Source organism: Phyllobates terribilis, unplaced genomic scaffold (assembly GCF_046119375.1).
Source record: "Phyllobates terribilis strain yellow unplaced genomic scaffold, ASM4611937v1 Scaffold_4__5_contigs__length_816908805, whole genome shotgun sequence".
NCBI lineage: Eukaryota > Metazoa > Chordata > Amphibia > Anura > Dendrobatidae > Phyllobates > Phyllobates terribilis.
The window spans coordinates 718,393,456-718,411,432 of NW_027362764.1; the positions used below are offsets into that span (position 1 = coordinate 718,393,456).

At 39.3% G+C, this 17,977-nt stretch overlaps 1 protein-coding gene across 48 annotated transcripts in view; it reads left to right on the forward strand.

Moving 5' to 3' along the window:
* Window positions 1-17,977, forward strand: part of RIMS2 (regulating synaptic membrane exocytosis 2) — a 659,880-nt gene that overhangs the window by 561,110 nt on the left and 80,793 nt on the right. For 39 of the 48 annotated variants that reach the window (XM_073679706.1, XM_073679709.1, XM_073679704.1 and 36 more), the window contains one exon: window positions 10,754-10,860. In XM_073679706.1, the coding sequence (XP_073535807.1) occupies window positions 10,754-10,860 (107 nt within the window). Of the gene's footprint in view, window positions 1-2,302; window positions 2,336-6,996; window positions 7,033-10,753; window positions 10,861-17,977 lie in introns of all 48 variants that reach the window. The other 9 variants (XM_073679733.1, XM_073679720.1, XM_073679734.1 and 6 more) reach the window with 2 other exon arrangements.

Below are 17,977 nucleotides of genomic sequence, written 5' to 3' on the forward strand. Positions count from 1 at the left end.
TTTTTAAAATCTGAAATGTTGTCCTACTGAAATGTATGTTCAGTAAATGCCCTCAATACTTGGTCGGGGCTCCTTTCGCATTAATTACTGCATCAATGCGGCAATGTGGCATGGAGGTGATCAGCCTGTGGCACTGCTGAGGTGTTATGGAAGCCCAGGTTGCTTTGATAGCAGCCTTCAGCTCGTCTGCATTGTTGGGTCTGGTGTCTCTCATCTTCCTCTGGACAATACCCTATAGATTCTCTATAATAGATTCTCTATGGGGTTAAGGTCAGGCGAGTCTGCTGCCAATCAAGCACAATGATACTGTTGTTTGTAAACCAGGTATTGGTACTTTTATCAGTGTGGACAGGTGCCAAGTCCTGCTGGAGAATGACATTTCCATCTCTAAAAAGCTTGTCGGCAGAGGGAAGCATGAAGTGCTCTAAAATGTCCTGGTAGATGGCTGCGCTGACTTTGGTCTTGATAAAACACAGTGGACCTACACCAGCAGATGACATGGCTCCCCAAACCATCACTGACTGTGGAAACTTCCCACTAGACCTCAAGCAGCTTGGATTGTGGCCTCTCTACTCTTCCTCCAGACTCTGGGACCTTGATTTCCAAGTGTAATGCAAAATTTACTTTGCATTTACTTAGTGTCAATGACTGCCTTCTGGACATCTGTCAAGTCAGCAGTCTTCCCCATGATTGTGGAGCCTACTGAAACAGACTAAGGGACCTTTTTAAACGCTTAGGAAGCATTTGCAGGTGTTTTTTGTTAATTATTCTAATTTACAGAGATAATGACTTTTGTGTTTTCATTGGCTGTAAGCCATAATCATCAACATTAACAGAAATAAGCAATTGAAATAGATCACTCTGTGTGTAATGACTCTATATAATATATGAGTTTCACTTTTTGTATTAAAGAACTGAAATAAATTAGGTTTTTGATGATATTCTAAATTTGTGATATGCACCTGTATGTACGTGTGTATATATATATATATATATATATATATATATATATATATATACGGTACTTAGATAGATATATTAATTAAAAAATATGTATAAATACAGTATATGTAAAACACTCAAATAGAAATCTTACGGTGTATATATACTGTATATATATATATATATGTATGTACTATGTATGTGTGTATATATACTGTATATGTATATTTAAATATTCATATGTGTACAGTAGTAGCATGATATCCTATAGAACACCATGTAAAGTCATCCAATGCATATATTAGAAAGCTTTACATATTTTAATCTATTGGTTTTTTTTTAGAACTGTGTGGACTTTTGTATATTTCTAAAACCTAAGAAAAAAATAAAACGAGCATATACCTTCTAGTAAGTAAATCGTAATAGTACATGTAAATAACTTGGGGTACTTTGTTAACACTTGATCAAAATGTTCAAAAGCCATCCCACTGCGACAAGGTGCACCCAGTCGGGACAGTCATATCCTGTTTCTAGGTCTGCTGACACAAGGTAAGGTTTTAATACTAGAGACCGAGTCAGTCCCGGCTGGATACACCTTTTTATGCTTTTTGATCAAAATAGTGTTAACTAAGTACCCTATGTTATTTACATCTACTATTACTATTTACCCACTAATAGGGTATCTACTCGTTTTGCTTTTTTCTTGAGTTTTAGAAGTATACAAAAGCGTAAATACCATCCCACCGCGACAAGGTGCACCCAGTCGGGACAGTCATATCCTGTTTCTAGATCTGCTGACACAAGGTAAGGTTTTAATACTAGAAACAGGGTCAGTCCCGGCTGGGTACACCTTTTACGCTTTTTAATCAAAATAGTGTAAACGAAGTACCCTATGTTATTTACATGTACTATTACTATTTACTTACTATAGGGTATATGCTCATGTTGCTTTTTTCTTGGGCTTTGTGAACTGGCTACAGTGTGAACGTGCTCTTACATATTGCACGTATACCAACTTATGCTCAAACTCATTTCTTTGTTTTTTTTTGTATACTTCTATGTAACTGTGTCATTTAGTATAGTTATTGATTGACCAACTTGTTCACAGGGTGCCGAGTGTTGAATTGCCTTCCAAATGATTTTCGCCCGTAGCTTGTGTGTTCTCGTAGTCTCTTTTCTATTGTCCTTTTTGTTCCTGTTCATTCTGTGCCATCTGTCTGCGTACAATCTGTGCTTTTTCTCAACCTGTGCAAGGTGTTTATTTTTTTTTTTCCTTAAATGTCCATTGCTTTCTTCTCTGAGTCTTACACTCACTCCCATCTCCTTTGTCTCTGTCTGTCATTGCACGGTGTTGCCACAGAAGACTTGGACTTGCCACGAAGACGAAACTCAGGTCTGTGTCTTGAATCTTTGCTTCCTCTTTTGTCTTTGTCATTGTTGTTGTCTCTGTTTCGTGCATGTCTCTTTTCATCCTAAGGAATAATTTCATATGAAGCATTACTTTTTTTTTTGTCCTGTTTATGACAACTGTGTGAAAACTAATGCAAGCGGTGCTGTTCATAGAGAAACCAGAGCAAGACAATGCTAAACTTCAGGACTCTTCACCTTGGGCACCTGCAGACCTTTTTGTATATCCCCTGTAATATAACAGAAAGGTCTTGGTCCATTTTCGTAATGTTTGAATAGAATAGACCATCATGCTCGGGCCGAGAGGTTCTTAGTCTCGCTACTCTTACAGTAAAGAATCCCTGTGTTTATTAATGGAGAATCTTCTTTCCTCCAAGACATAGTCAGATCTTTTTAAACTGAAAAAAAGGCCCAAATTTAATAACCTTACTGGCTATCGCGGCACACTCATTGAATGTATTATAGTGGTTGCCCTTCTCTACATCCAACGCAGATGTGGTGTTATTTTTTATACTCGGGTGCCCAAAAACACACAAATTACCCCGTGTGTGCTGTGACTATGGATTTGGATAGAGTTAATGTAAAATGTTGACTTCAGAAAGACCTGGAAATATTGAACTCACTCCAAGAAAGTGAAATAAGCATTAAGGGAATCTCATGTGGACAGTTGTGAATTGGTGGTTGGATAAACCAGGAGAGAAAACTGTGTTATCTCGCCATAGCATTGGATTGGTAGATGTGGCCACATCCCAGTCTACTTCCACTTGGGCTTCAATATCAGTAGACAGAGAAAAAGTTTCCAATTATATGTAAGATACAACCAATGTTTAATATTAGCTGTATAATATAATACTGCGCCTGTGAATTATTAGGGAAAATCTATGACATTTATGATCACGTAAAGAATAGTGGTATTAATAAACAATGTATAGCGTATTGAGTAACAATATTACACTACAAATTTTGCAATAAAAGTCTAACTGGTAAGTGTCCATTAGTCCGGATCACTAATCTGTTAATATCGTAAAGGGTTTGTCCCCCATCTATATGACCTATTAAATTGAAGATCCTTCTGTGATCAAGAGTGGAGGATGACTCCTATATGATATATAATGGTGTTAGATGATTTTGTATACTGAATTGTAAGTAAGAAAGTCGATCAAAATATGGGGTTAGATGGCGGTTTATATGGTTGGGTCATTGTTCTCTATGAGATCCAAAGCCGTGCGAGGGGAACTACTATGGGCAGGATCTTTTCTTCTGTATTTTATCAGTCACCATTTCTATAATTGCTTTATAATAATCTTTATGTATACTTGTCCTGCTCCTTTACCGCATTGTAATGCACCATGGGACATAATAGTGCTACCTAAGGAAAAGCAGAAAAAGGCTGCACTCCAATGGAAAATGCAAAGAAAAAGTGGACTTTACTTACCCCATGTGGCATGTGGAGTGCTGCCTTTTTGTTTTTCATTTTTTATATCTGTGTACACTTGTGTTTCCACAATATAGCCATTTTGTTATATGATGGATATAAGATAGAGAGATAGTTACGAGATAGAACGAGCGATAGATAGATACTAGATAGATAGATAGATATGAGATAGATAGATAGATAGATATGAGATAGATAGATAATAGATACATATGAGATAGATATGAGAAATAGATTAATAGATAGATATTAGATAGATATTAGATAGATGATAGATAGATGATACATATGAGATAGATATGAGATAAATAGATTAATAGATAGATAGATAGATATGAGATAGATGGATAGATATGAGATAGATAGATAGATAGATATGAGATAGATAGATAGATAATAGATAGATAGATATGAGATAGATATGAGATAAATAGATTAATAGATAGATATTGGATAGATATTAGATAGATATTAGATAGATATTAGATAGATGATAGATAGATGATAGATAGATGATAGATATGAGATAGATATTAGATAGATGGATGGATAGATGGATAGAGAGATAGATAGATAGACCTTACGGATATGGAAGAATGCTAGGAAGTTGATAACATTTCAGAATTGAATACATCACAATGCAGATGGGCTAACAAATTTTGCACTGAGGCACAAAAGCCTGAAGTTATTTCACTTTATAGTTTATATACTTTATTTATTTATTTTACTCACTTATATAGCGCCATTAATTCCACAACACTTTACAGACATCATCATCGCTGTCCCCATTGGGGCTCACAGTCTACATTCCCTATCAGTATGTCTTTGGAGTGTGGGAGGAAATCGAAGAACCCGGAGGAAACCCACACAAACACGGGGAGAACATGCAAACTCCTTGCAGATGTTGTCCTTGTGGGATTTAAACGCAGAAGTTTATATTTTATTTTAATTTTTTTTTTACTTCAAGAGGCACTTTATGCATGTTGACTGTACTAGATATTAAAATATGACAGAATTCCATGGAAAACCCAAGGAAATGCCCGACCAGGGCATATGAACGTCATACTGGGGTCCACGACTCGGGTCCTCCTGCTTAGTTGGACTTGAGCCCTTCATGTATTTATCTGGATGGCTGGCATGTAATACAAAGCAACAGCCTCTGCAGGGAAAATGTCTGTCCGTCTGCAGCTCCTATCCAGAATAAGGTAGCACCCCTGTAACTGTCAGTGAGAAGAGCAAAAAGATTTGCATGTACATGGTCCAATGGCCATGCCGGTAGTCCATGGCTGCTAGACCAGAGCACTGAAAACTTCTTATTACGACATCCCCAGTGCCTCTTCTGGTTAGGAGACCACCGGGACGGCATTACGTTGTGTTGCAAGTCATGCATGATATATTGATAGCCTACTAATCAGAAGAGGTGCCGGGAATGTTCCAGGTAGTAGGTTTGCAGTTCTCTGGTACCGCAGCCGCAGACTAATGATGTGGCTGTTGATCCAGGGTCCCTCAAATCTTTTTGCTCAACTCTAGTTGTAACCATAGCTTCATATTTCCTAATACTATCATATCGTAGGTATCTTTAGGGTGCAAAGATATGGAGATGCCACCAATGGAGGAGCCACGTATAGCAGATCTCAGAGCCACGTGTGGCTTTCGATCCTTTGATTGGGATCCCTACTTTATGTTTGCATGCTTTATCATTTATTTGCCTTTTAGATGCCAAAATAAAAGGCTTTTACTGTATTTTTGAGGTCTCAAAGTTCCTTCCATGGGAAACTGAAAAATATCCTTTTTGACTAGTAGTGACTAGCACAACATCCATGTGGCACAGTGTATACATACAGATAACCTACCAGCAATGTTCACTCTCTTGAGATGACTTGAAGACTACAGTGACAGAATGAAGACGGCTTGCTGCTATTTCAAGCCTGGGCTTTGATGAATGACATTTATGTACAGATAATTGTACGGTTTGCAGCAGAGTTATTGTATTGGTACGCATGCAGCAGAGCTGAAGTTGTCATTTAACTCTTTCTCTTGAGATAATGTAATAGCAAAAGGCGCGATGCAGCCCAATAAAGATAAAAATTCACAGTATACAAGAACTGCTGTCAGTACCATCAAAGGCACACATTGAAAGGGTTGTCTGAAATTCAGAAAAAAAAGAAGCTGATCCTTTTTTTCCTAGACCATAATATTTTTTTTTCTAAATTTACCTAACTAGCAATGTGCTTAAAAATAGTGATTGAAGAGAAATGTGAAATATGAGAATTTTATCTACCTAAAGAAATGTATTTATCGTCATTGGATAATAACAACTGAAGAATAAACTTAGAGATAGACATAAATAGTTATAAAAAAACATGATAGATAAATAGATATATATGAGATAGATATGAGTTAGATATTAGATAAATAGATAGATGATAGATAGACAGATAGATGATAGATAGATAGATGATAGATAGAAAGATGATAGATAGATGATAGATAGATAGATGATAGATAGATAGATGATAGATAGATAGTTATGACAGAGATCATGCAATGATTAGCAGTAAACAGAAATGACTGAAAGTGATGATAAATGTAGTATATTATAGATACAGTACTGTCCCTTTTAAAATGGCAATACAAAACTAGTATAAAAAGATAACATTTTTGGGATATATTAATGCATAAAAGATATTTGGGAAATCTAATGGAAAAAATGTCATGCAGAGTTTTAGGGTGTAAATTAGGCTCGGACTGGCCCACCGGTGAGCAGGTGAATACCCTGGTGGGCCTTTGTGTAGAAGTGCTAACTAGCATTGCTAATTCACTTGATTCATTATTTACAAAGAAAGGCATCATCCAATGATTCATTATACAAACTATTCAGTTTAAGATTGTATTGAAGCATAAAAAATTGTGTACTAGGGTAAGGTTATATTCCATGTAGCTGAACAGTGGGCCCCTAGAGTCAATGTTACCGGTGAGCCCTTGTCACCCCAGTTCGACACTGGTATTCCTAGTGTAATAGAAGGGATAATGAGACAAATCCCATCCATCATCCGTCCATCTCTCCTCTGCTCAGTGTGTGCTGGTTACATGTGTGTTTTCCTTTTGTTTCATTTTCTGTGTTTTATTCATTCCTGATTTGCTTGTGTCCTCGCGTTGTGCCATCGCTTTCATTTCAGTCTTCCATTACATTTGCCATTTTTTGTTTCTAGAAGACAGAACGGCAGAACAAGAGAATGGGGATCCAGGTATGGGACTTAGTTAGAAGCATGTTGTGTCCTTGGGCGTGGTGGCATTTTTGTTTTCTTGTATCAGTGTTTTTAAAGGTGTTATCCAGGACTATATACATGTTTTACTGTGGGCCTGATAACTAAGAGGCAGGTGGTTGCCAACTATGTGCCTGTTCTGCCCACTGCAGATCTCTGCCGACACAGAATGGTCACTGACTGCTCCTGCCAGCCATCCTTGCACCTTCCGCTGACGTCACATCGACAGAGCAGCTGCTTTTTTTCCGCTCTGCTCTGTTGATGCGGCGTGACTGCCGGTGTCATGCTGACTGCATAACTGCAGGGAGTCGGCCGTCGATCAGCATTACATTGGCAGTCATGCCCTGTTGACAGAGCAGTCTGGAAGAGGAAGAGCTGTTCTGTTAACGTGGAGCAGCAGAATCGCCGGCAGGAGCGGTCAATGACCGATCTAAGCCACCACCGGACAGATAAGGCAAGTAGCTGTTAAAAAAATTTAGTCCTAGATAACCCCTTTAACAAAGGCAATTCAGTGTGTTATTAAAACTTTACAATTTATTTTTAAATGTGAAAATTCCATATCTCCTGTTTATCGCTGGTTTCTCCTGGGATGTTCTCTCCACTGAAATGAATACAAGCCCTAAGTGGTGCAATAGGCCATGCTTCCCTTTATAGGCCATACCCTTCATAGCCAGTTTGCACCCCACTCCATGACCATTTTCTACCTTCTCAGTGCTTTGGTCCTCACTTTCCTTAGATGCTAGAGCACAAGAAACCTGAAATCACTGATTTCTGGAATGTTTCTGCAGCTCCTCTTGGAGGCAGTCCAAGAAGTCTCGTCTTTTTCGGAGAGTCTCAAAGACATTCTGATAGAGATGACAAGTATGCTGACTACTTGAGGCAGGGAGTTGTAGTCCTGATTGTCGGCCACTACGACAGGTTTGCCTGAGGTCCGAAAGCTCCAGAAATTGATCAAATGGCAAAGTCATCTTTGGTACATCTGTAGGACTTCAATGAGGGCAGTAACTATAGGAAGGTCAGCGGTAGCAGTTGCATCCAGGTCCTGGTGTCTGAGGAAACCAAAGGCTCATATGATGACAGCGGTATTATAAATGGCTTGTGGTAGGTTACAGATTTTGCATTTGACCCCAGGAGCTTCGAGTGCAGATTCTACATTTGATTCCAGCAAATTAAATACTCACAAGAACAGACTATTATATATTGATTCTCTTTGTCCTGTACACTCTGATATCCGAGAAGACTGGAGCTCATGATGACAACTCTAAGATTAATACTTTCAGAATAATGTCCTACTCTTTAAGATGGTGCTGAATGATGAATGTACCCCTTGGGTTGCTGCAGACTGAATTTCTAAGCGCCATTGCATTTTATAGGACGGTTCCGTTCTGTGTTTGACAAGATGTATCATTTCCATATTACTATATTCTTCCGTCTCTTAGCAAAGGAATTAATTCTTTTCAGCAGAGAATGTAACCATCAGATTGGCAGTGAGATCCGCGTTCAGTTTGAGGTTTTGCATTACGTTATTTTCATGACATTGCTTCACTATATTTGCGAAAAAAGCTGCAGTCCCACCCATCCCACCCAGCTAGCCGAATAGGACACAGTGGGTATTCCACCCTAATTAACAAAGATAACTATGGTCATACAACTCTCTCATACAAAAGGAAGGCCTCCCGGATACCCGAAAAGTTTGGAGAATCTCACAGGTCCTGACAAAATCTTCTGGACATTTGCTAGACTTTTTGGTCCAATGGATGGACTATTCAGTGATTGACAGCTGCTGTTTTTGTATACACCTTAATACAGGGGTGGCTGTCAGTCACTGATTACAATCACCTACTGGACTCTTCAGCATAGAAAGAGTAAGGATAAAAAAATAGACTAAATGACACATTAAAACAAAGCTTTCCCTATAAAACTAATAATCTACTCACTTCCTCCTACTCTCTAACATGCTGACATCATAATTAATCAGCTCAAAATGTGAAAATTTGTTTGCAATGTGACATATGTGCAGTATTCACAGTATGGTCCCATTAGTGTCATTAATGGGGTTGGTCTCATGCTATTTCTTTAGGAGTGGGGCTGCAGACTATGTGAACGTAAACTTGTGAATCCTCGCAGTGTGCGCACTATCAGGTTTCTCCAATGCTGACACTTGGAGTAGCGGGCACGTGACCGCAATTATGCATACATGCAGTCATGTGCCAACTAGACATGGGTGGCTTCGCTCAATACAACTGAACATGTCTAGTTGGAATGTGGTCAGAATTATGCATATCGCATATTTGCAGTTACATGAACACCCACTTCCGGTGCCGCCACCAGAGAATCCTCACAACATACAGTCACCAGTTGTGAGAATTCACTAGTCTGCAGTCACATAGGCCGGACAACCCCTTTTAAGCTTATTAAGATATTAGCATTAAGATATTGTCCTGTTGTAATATCTCTTAAATGTTGTGCTCTTGTCTTATTAATTCATCTGTAAACCAGTCTGAAGAAGGAGCCCCTGTGTTCTGTAAGCTTACAAATATATTTTTACTGGTTAGCCAATAAAGGTATCACTCCAAGAATACTTTTGTCATTTTTGGGCAGAAAAGTATTTAAATCCATTTAATCAGGAGAAAAATTGCTAGTTTTTATATTTGCTTTGCAATTATGCCTATTAGTGCAGGATTAACACTGTGTTGATAGCATATTAGGGGAAAAGAACCGGCTAAGTGTAGTACTATGTCATTTTCCATTTCAGGCTGTTATTATAATATAATTTATCAAGTAGTTTCTAAAAGTAACATGCAGAATGTACGGGACTTTGGAAAACATCTATAGTTTGTATAAATCTTGCAACGTGCGCTCTTCTATCTATCTATCTATCTATCTATCTATCTATCTACCTATCTATCTATCTGTAATTGTATAAACACTCCACCCAGTTTGATGGTGATACAATATTAATGACTATTACTATACTGTTACTTGGACTTGGCTGGCAGGGGGATGCTACAACACTGATTTTCCTCTCCATACTTTTGTGGTCTCCATTGCTTTTACAGCTAGGCATTTGATCATTGCAAAGTTTTAGCAGCTGCAGACCACATTCATCATGCAACAACCGGGGTCTTTATTCACAGTGCATTGAATGGGGTAGTATTCTGCAGTTCTCATCATATTCTCCGCAGTTCATGCATGGCTGGTCTTAATTTCATGTAGTAGATTTTAATAGCAGAGTCATTTGTCGTTTGCTGCTAGCATCACCATGAAGTCTATGTATCTATTATACAGTGGAGGCATTGTTGTATAGGGTTAGAATAACATGGCTGCTTTCTAACCTAAACTGTGTCACACCTGTCCAGTTATGTCTATTGAAGTGAATGGAGCAGAACTGCAAAACCACACACATCCTCCTATGGAAGAAAGCAGCTATGTTATTCTAATCCTATACAATCATTTGCTGTTGCATTAATAATAATAATAATAATAATAATAAAATGTCAGATAAACCCAAAAGTGCATGTCCAGCTTGTGTACACCCGGGGCCGACATGCTATGCCTTCATTGGTAATTCTGCAGCTTTACAGGTGGTGAGTGATAATTTTAATGAACGGCTTCCTATCATTTTTAAAGGTAAATTATTTTTATATCTGAAGAACTAATCTCCTACAGTTTGGTAGTAAACGCTTTGCTCTGCGCCTGACAGGTTCAATGGATGTAGACGAGAGGAATCGACAGATGAAAATGAAGATGAACAAGTACAAGCAGGTGGCGGGGTCCGACTCCCGACTTGAGAAAGACTATCATTCCAAGGTGAGGAGGAGGTTTTCTGTATCGGGGTGTAACTCTAGACTTGTCCTGATGACGTACACACCGCCCCACTGCTCGTTGAATTAATAGGGTTGGACCATTAACAAAATTTATCAACAGGATCGGTGATGAATGTAGTATTTCTGGAGGTCTTACTACTTGTGATGAGAGGTCCCATGTCCCACCATTAGAATGGTGCAGTGGTCATTTATAAAGCAATGGGACTGATGATATAGCCAAGTACATCACTCACTATACGGTCTTGTGCGCAAGACCGATATTCTCGTATTAGTGGCCTCCGTGGTTTTCACACATAGCACTTGTTCCAATGATATTATATGAGGCTGTGAACATGTTTGATTTCATCCGTGGAAAAAAATCAATGACATGTCCGATTTTGATCCGAGTAGCGTAGCAAAATCGGCAATGCAAGTCTATGGGTCCTTGAAAAAAAATGACATCCGAGTGCAGTCCGATTTTAACGGACTGACAGAATGGAGACAGTGAAGAAACTTTTTTTTTTCTCTCCATGTCCAAGAAAAACTAATCCCAATCTGATCAGAATAATCGGACCATTTTTCTCAGATGTGGAGAAAACAGTGATGTCACCCTACCCTATCCATCCGTCTTGCGGCCTTTCAATGCAGCATTGGTACACAAGATCACCTCTACTCGCATGGGGGACAAGAACCCCTTGCTTTTGAGATTGGTGGGGTTCCCATGGCTGGAACCATTGTCTTACATGTATTTATTACTAATCCTGTGTATAGGTAATAAACAATGTTTTCGGTCCAACTCGTTTTAAGGTTTTGCATTGGACTCCTCTGTCTGGGTTTTTTTAAAACTTGTTTTATTGAGGATTATACAACATAACAAGGCTACATCATAGAACAAAAGAACAAACAGCATTTCTCATTGCTCATTAATACTGTCTGGCAAAGTTAGCCTTGCCCATAACATACTATGGATCTAATATCTTAAGCTAAACCATAGCACCAAATATCACATACTTTATCATGAGAGAATGCTCCTCATCACCTGGGGTTTAATGTAAGTCAAAGGGGAATCAAACCAAGGTTTCCATACTTTCCATACCTTCTCGAATTTTTTAGGACAGTGTCTATTTTTATATACCACCCTCTCATAGGAGTCATAGGAGTGTGAAATTCATGGGGGTCTTCTATCCATCCATCTCATGGCGATAGACTTATGAAACGAAAACAATGTTTCCCTGAGAGGAGTCTAAGGGTAGTCAGGCCAGGTTCTCCTCATCAAGGATTCCCAATAAACACACCTCAGGGCCGAGTGGTACAGGGGGTTGTATGATCTTGACGAGGATAGCTAGGACCTCTTTCGAAAAGTCTACAATAGAAGGTCAATACCCCACACCTATGGCAGTCTGCAGTGGTGGATCTACCCATCTTATATAATCTGCTACTAATCAGGAACCACTGATGGACTATAGACATCTGGACTAGCTTGGTATTTATTGCCAATGGGGAGGTCAAGGCCTGATAGGGAGGGTATTACTGGCCTCAACCAACAATGGTGATGAGGAGCATCTCCTGCTTAGTAACTGGGTGTATAAGAAGAAGATCAACCCCTTGAGTTCCTGGCTCCTTAGAATCCTAATCAGGCGGTATGAAGATACAAGAGAATTTCCTATGTCTGGGAGCTGGGTATTTATGGCATGCCTTAGTTACAGGTACCTAAAGAAAGCGTATAAAAGAAAAATGCCATAAATATCAAGAAGGTGGACAGTGCTCTGTAAGATTAAACAGGAAAATGTCCACATGCAAGCTGAGGAATCAGATCAAATAAAAAGAGGAGTATAGCACAGCAATATGTTGCAAACAGTTATCAATGCTTTATTAAACATAAAACACAGAAAAAATAAAATGCAGACACAGAGGCAGTGTCAGATGTTAAAAAATGCTTCCAGGTAGGAAAGACATAATACTACATTCGTAACAATTCTGAGATGCGGCACAATTGCACAATGCCCAAAAGTGGCCTAACTATAAGGGCTTATATTGCCAGAAAATCAATAAAGAGGGCTAAAATCACAAAATGTGCCATGAATCCACCAGAATATAGTTAAAATCATGCCCTCCCTGAACGCTACGTGAAGGATGAGTGGAAAGAGAACATATCAGTATTGATAATAATCATGGTATGTAGCCTGATCCAGTTCATTCATCCAGTAGCGTATAACAAAAGGGAAGGTATTACCTACCAAGGAAGCACAGCGTATCACACCGGGAGCATAGAAGTGGTGAAGGTGTCTGGGGACTTGATAGAGCTGTTGACATTGATCAAAGGAAACCAGAACATCCTGGATATGTAGTATATCTGTGCCAGTGTCTTCACCACTAAGTTCGACCAAAACTGAGCATCTAGGGAATATAGCAATTCGGAAAGAGGACTGTTCTGCCATAAGGGGGACTCAGCCTCTGTGTGCTTGAGATGAAAAATCTTTTTGGTGGCTCTCCACACTTGAATATTCAGTCTTGTTTGATGGCTAAAATAGCATTACTGGATGTGAAGACATCCTTACCCTCATGTAATCTACACAAGGCAGCTAGCAAGGCAGGCATAAGGTATTACGTCTGATTCTCCGCTTGATGGAAATTCGTGCATATCACCCGCTGCAAAACATGATATCCACCACTACAATCTAATGCATTTAAAATATAAAAAGGAAAGATTTTATTTAATAGTCTTGATTATAAATTTCCTACAAATTTGTTATTTATTATAAATGTATTATTGATTATAAATTTCCACTGTGTGTGAACATCTCCCTATGGTTCCATACTAATAATAAACCCTGTGTAGTCTGATCCTACATCCACACTCCCTCACATTTGTCCCATTCTTATTGCTGATCTACTGAATGCATGTTATCAGGAGGCAGGGAAATTACTTTAGGATCAGACTAGGGTTTGTTGATACCCATTGAGACACATAGGCGCTATAGACATAAACCAGTAAGGTATTTGTAATCTGTTCCGTCTGTAAAGTGGCTGCATTTTATTGGGTTGGGTACATTTTTTTTACTTAATTGCATGTATTTGGGGCTATATTTTTCCTTTTGAGCAAAATGTTGCGCTGTTTGAATCCTTTAGCCTCTGTGTTGCACTGCCTTTTGATGGCTGCAGAATGAGCTAACAGAGAATCAATCAGTGAGCTCGTTCTGAGAGTTTTTAGATCTTTTATCCATCTTCTTTTCTGGATGCCTCTTAGTTGACTACATCAATGTTGAATGTACAGTAAGGGAAAACAAACAGCCTGTAAATGTCATCCTTTGCAAAATTTTTAATTAAACATAAGGGCAAAAAATTATTTTTTAAACCCAAATAAATGCATTTAAGGAAAAAAAAAAACTCAAAGGTGGACTACCCCTTTTAATCCTTTTAAGAACTCATTAAACATTAAAAGAAGTTGATTGGAAAATGGACATACCCTGTAAGTGAACCCTGTTTAGTATTTTCTGTCCATACCGGGGGATTGTATATATCCGTATAGCACTCTTGTGTTTGTAGTTTGTTCTATGGGTCCAGACGGCTCATCAGCAGCGCTCGCTAGATCTTTTCTTGATGTGAACGTGCACAATCACAATTTCAGAAAAAGACTACTTAGCGTTTTAATTAGTATTTTCTCCCCGCTTCAAGACTGTACATATTCTTTCATATCTTTGAAGCAAAGCACAAATGCAATCTGTTACCAGGCCGGGCTGGGCACTGTTTTGCAGGATGCCAGCTGCAAGTCTCTAGCATGAATATATTTTAATTTTTCTTCCACAGTTTCAGCAGTAATTGCAGATTATCATTCAGATCTGATGAATTTTACCTCATTTATCCTCGCCTAAAAAAAAAAAAATGCATTGAAGCTCGCACACATTGTCTGAGAACACATATATTATTAAAGTGTTAGATAAAAAAATCCTAGAAGGGTGACAATGATTGAAAGCCATTAGAGGGGTCCCCCTTGCTAGAGTTGCAATAAGTGAACTAACTACTCAGTAAGTGTTCGGTTCTACTGCATCACCCCCACAGGTCAATTGAAGTATTACACAATTATCATTTAACTTATTAGGCTGTCAGTGTAATGCATGGATATGTTGGGTCTTACAGAGCTACAAACACTTTTTGAATATGCTCTTCCCTCTGGTTAATAGACAGGGCCCTGGACAGAGGGCTCCACATTATTAAAGGGGTTGTCCAGGACTATTTTTTTTTTTAACAATGAGCCTAAGAACTAACAGGCAGGTAGTTGATTCCTACCTGCCTGTTGTGCCCAGCGTCAATCTCTCCCGAAGCAGAATGATCACAGACCGCTCATGCCACCGATTCAGCAGCTTCCACAGAGCTCCTCTGCTCTGTTTGTTGACAGGGCGTGACTGCTGATGTCATGCTGATTGACTGTCAGCTCCCTGCTGCCTAACTGCGGGAAGCCGACTGTCAATCGGCATGACCTCAGCAGTCATGCCTCATCTACAGGGCAGCCCAGAAGAAGAACAACTGCTCTTTTGACGTGGTGCAGCTCAATCACTGGCGGGAGCACTGTACCGACGCCGGTTTGCAACAGGCTGGTAGCTGCCTCCGTTACCAACCACCTGCTTGTTAGTTTTTAGGCCCATACAAAAAAAATAGTCCTGGACAACCTCTTTAACTAATAGGGTATTTGAAAGTTTTGTTTTCTGAACTACACAGTCATTTTAAGGGGAAACCTTATACTACAGCTATTTAGCTTTTTTTGGAGTGTGGCTCCACTAAAGTCAACTTTCTTGTAGTAAGTTGTGTAATTTGCTTCTAAAGGGGAAATAGTCTATGACCTTAGCTTGAGTTAGAATCCGCTAATCTTTATTGCTTGATAAAATATGTCTTGCATAGATTCACACCACAGAGTTGCAAACGTGCTGGCAGATGTGGTGACAGTATTCCAAGAGACCGTGACTTTTTAACCTTCTGAGAAACATTTATTCTCGAAATTTACTATTGCACGTGTATCACTTTGCAGTTAAGCCCAAAACTTTGGACTGCTTAGTATAAATAACCGCTGACTCTGAGACTTCCCACAGAATTATATTGGCCTGAAATTTAAGAGTGTTGTTGGTGTGCTCTCCGGCAATACCTGCTGAACACAGTATGGAGAGATGACCCTTGGTGAAGTACTTCGGGTCACTCTAACACCTTTCCATGACTGTCTCTATTAAAATGTCATATCTAGTCACTTCTATGGATCGGAGCCATCATACTGTACAACATTATCAGATTACCCAGAAGTCGCAGTCACCTGTGTTGCTTATCATCATTGTGGACCTTGGACTCTTCTCATTGTCATGATGACGGCTCCTGCTGTGCATTTGTACTCCGCTGGTAGGAAAAAGGTTGCCGTCCAGGCTCACTACTAGTCCTGAGTGCAGCATGTTTGTTATTTAGCTCTATACTAAACCTTATAACTATACAGCATTTCCAATCTCTAGTCCAAATGTAGAATTAAAGGGAACCTGTCATGGTGATTTTATTACAGAAATAGTGTTATGGCAATATGGGTCCTTACAATAATTAATATGATAGCAGTTTTGCAGCAGAGCTCAAAAATCAAGCTTTGATGAACAAATTAGCCTGGAAGGGAGGATTTGGTCTGAGTATATCACCATGCTCCCAATGCACTTCCAGGCTAAATTGTACATGGCTCAGATTACTATACAATTACCACAAATTGCTACGAAACCGGTATTGTTGTACCAGGACCTCTACAGCCATATCACTATCTTTAGTAGTCACATTTTCCCGACAGGTTCCCTTAAGGCACTTATTTCAAAGGAATATTATTTTCTTGTAAAACTGTAGTAGAGTCCTGCTGCCCAAAATCAAAGGTGGATGATGTACTGTACATTTATGGTTAGGAAAATTGCATCCACAATGGGCTCTGGAATATATATACTGTATGTATGTGTGTATATATATATATATATATATATATATATATATATATATGTGTATATACAGTACAGACCAAAAGTTTGGACACATCTTCTCATTTAAAGATTTTTCTGTATTTTCATGACAATGAAAATTGTACATTCACACTGAAGGCATCAAAACTATGAATTTACACATGTGGAATTATATAAAAAAAAGTGTGAAACAACTGAAAATATGTCTTACCTTCTAGGTTCTTCAAAGTAGCCACCTTTTGCTTTGATGACTGCTTTGCACACTCTTGGCATTCTCTCGATGAGCTTCAAGAGGTAGTCACCGGAAATGGTTTTCACTTCACAGGTGTGCCCTGTCAAGTTTAATAAGTGGGATTTCTTGCCTTATAAATGGGGTTGGGACCATCAGTTGTGTTGTGCAGAAGTCTGGTGGAAACACAGCTGATAGTCCTACTGAATAGACTGTTAGAATCTGTATTATGGCAAGAAAAAAGCAGCTAAGTAAAGAAAAACGAGTGGCCATCATTACTTTAAGAAATGAAGGTCAGTCAGTGCGAAAAATTGGGCAAACTTTGAAAGTGTTCCCAAGTACAGTTGCAAAAACCGTCAAGCGTTACAAAGAAACTGGCTCACATGAGGACCGCCCCAGGAAAGGAAGACCACGAGTCACCTCTGCTTCTGAGGATAAGTTTATCCGAGTCACCAGCCTCAGAAATCACAGGTTAACAGCAGCTCAGATTAGAGACCAGGTCAATGCCACACAGAGTTCTAGCAGCAGACACATCTCTTCAACAACTGTTAAGAGGAGACTTTGTGCAGCCTTCATGGTAAAATAGCTGCTAGGAAACCACTGCTAAGGACAGGCAACAAGCAGAAGAGACTTGTTTGGCCTAATGAACACAAGGAATGGACATTAGACCAGTGGAAATCTGTGCTCTGGTCTGATGAGTCCAAATTTGAGATCTTTGGTTCCAACCACCGTGTCTTTGTGCGACGCAGAAAAGGTGAACGGATGGACTCTACATGCCTGGTTCCCACCGTGAAGCATGGAGGAGGAGGTGTGATGGTGTTGGGGTGCTTTGCTGGTGACATTGTTGGGGATTTATTCAAAATTGAAGGCATACTGAACCAGCATGGCTACCACAGCATCTTGCAGCGGCATGCTATTCCATCCGG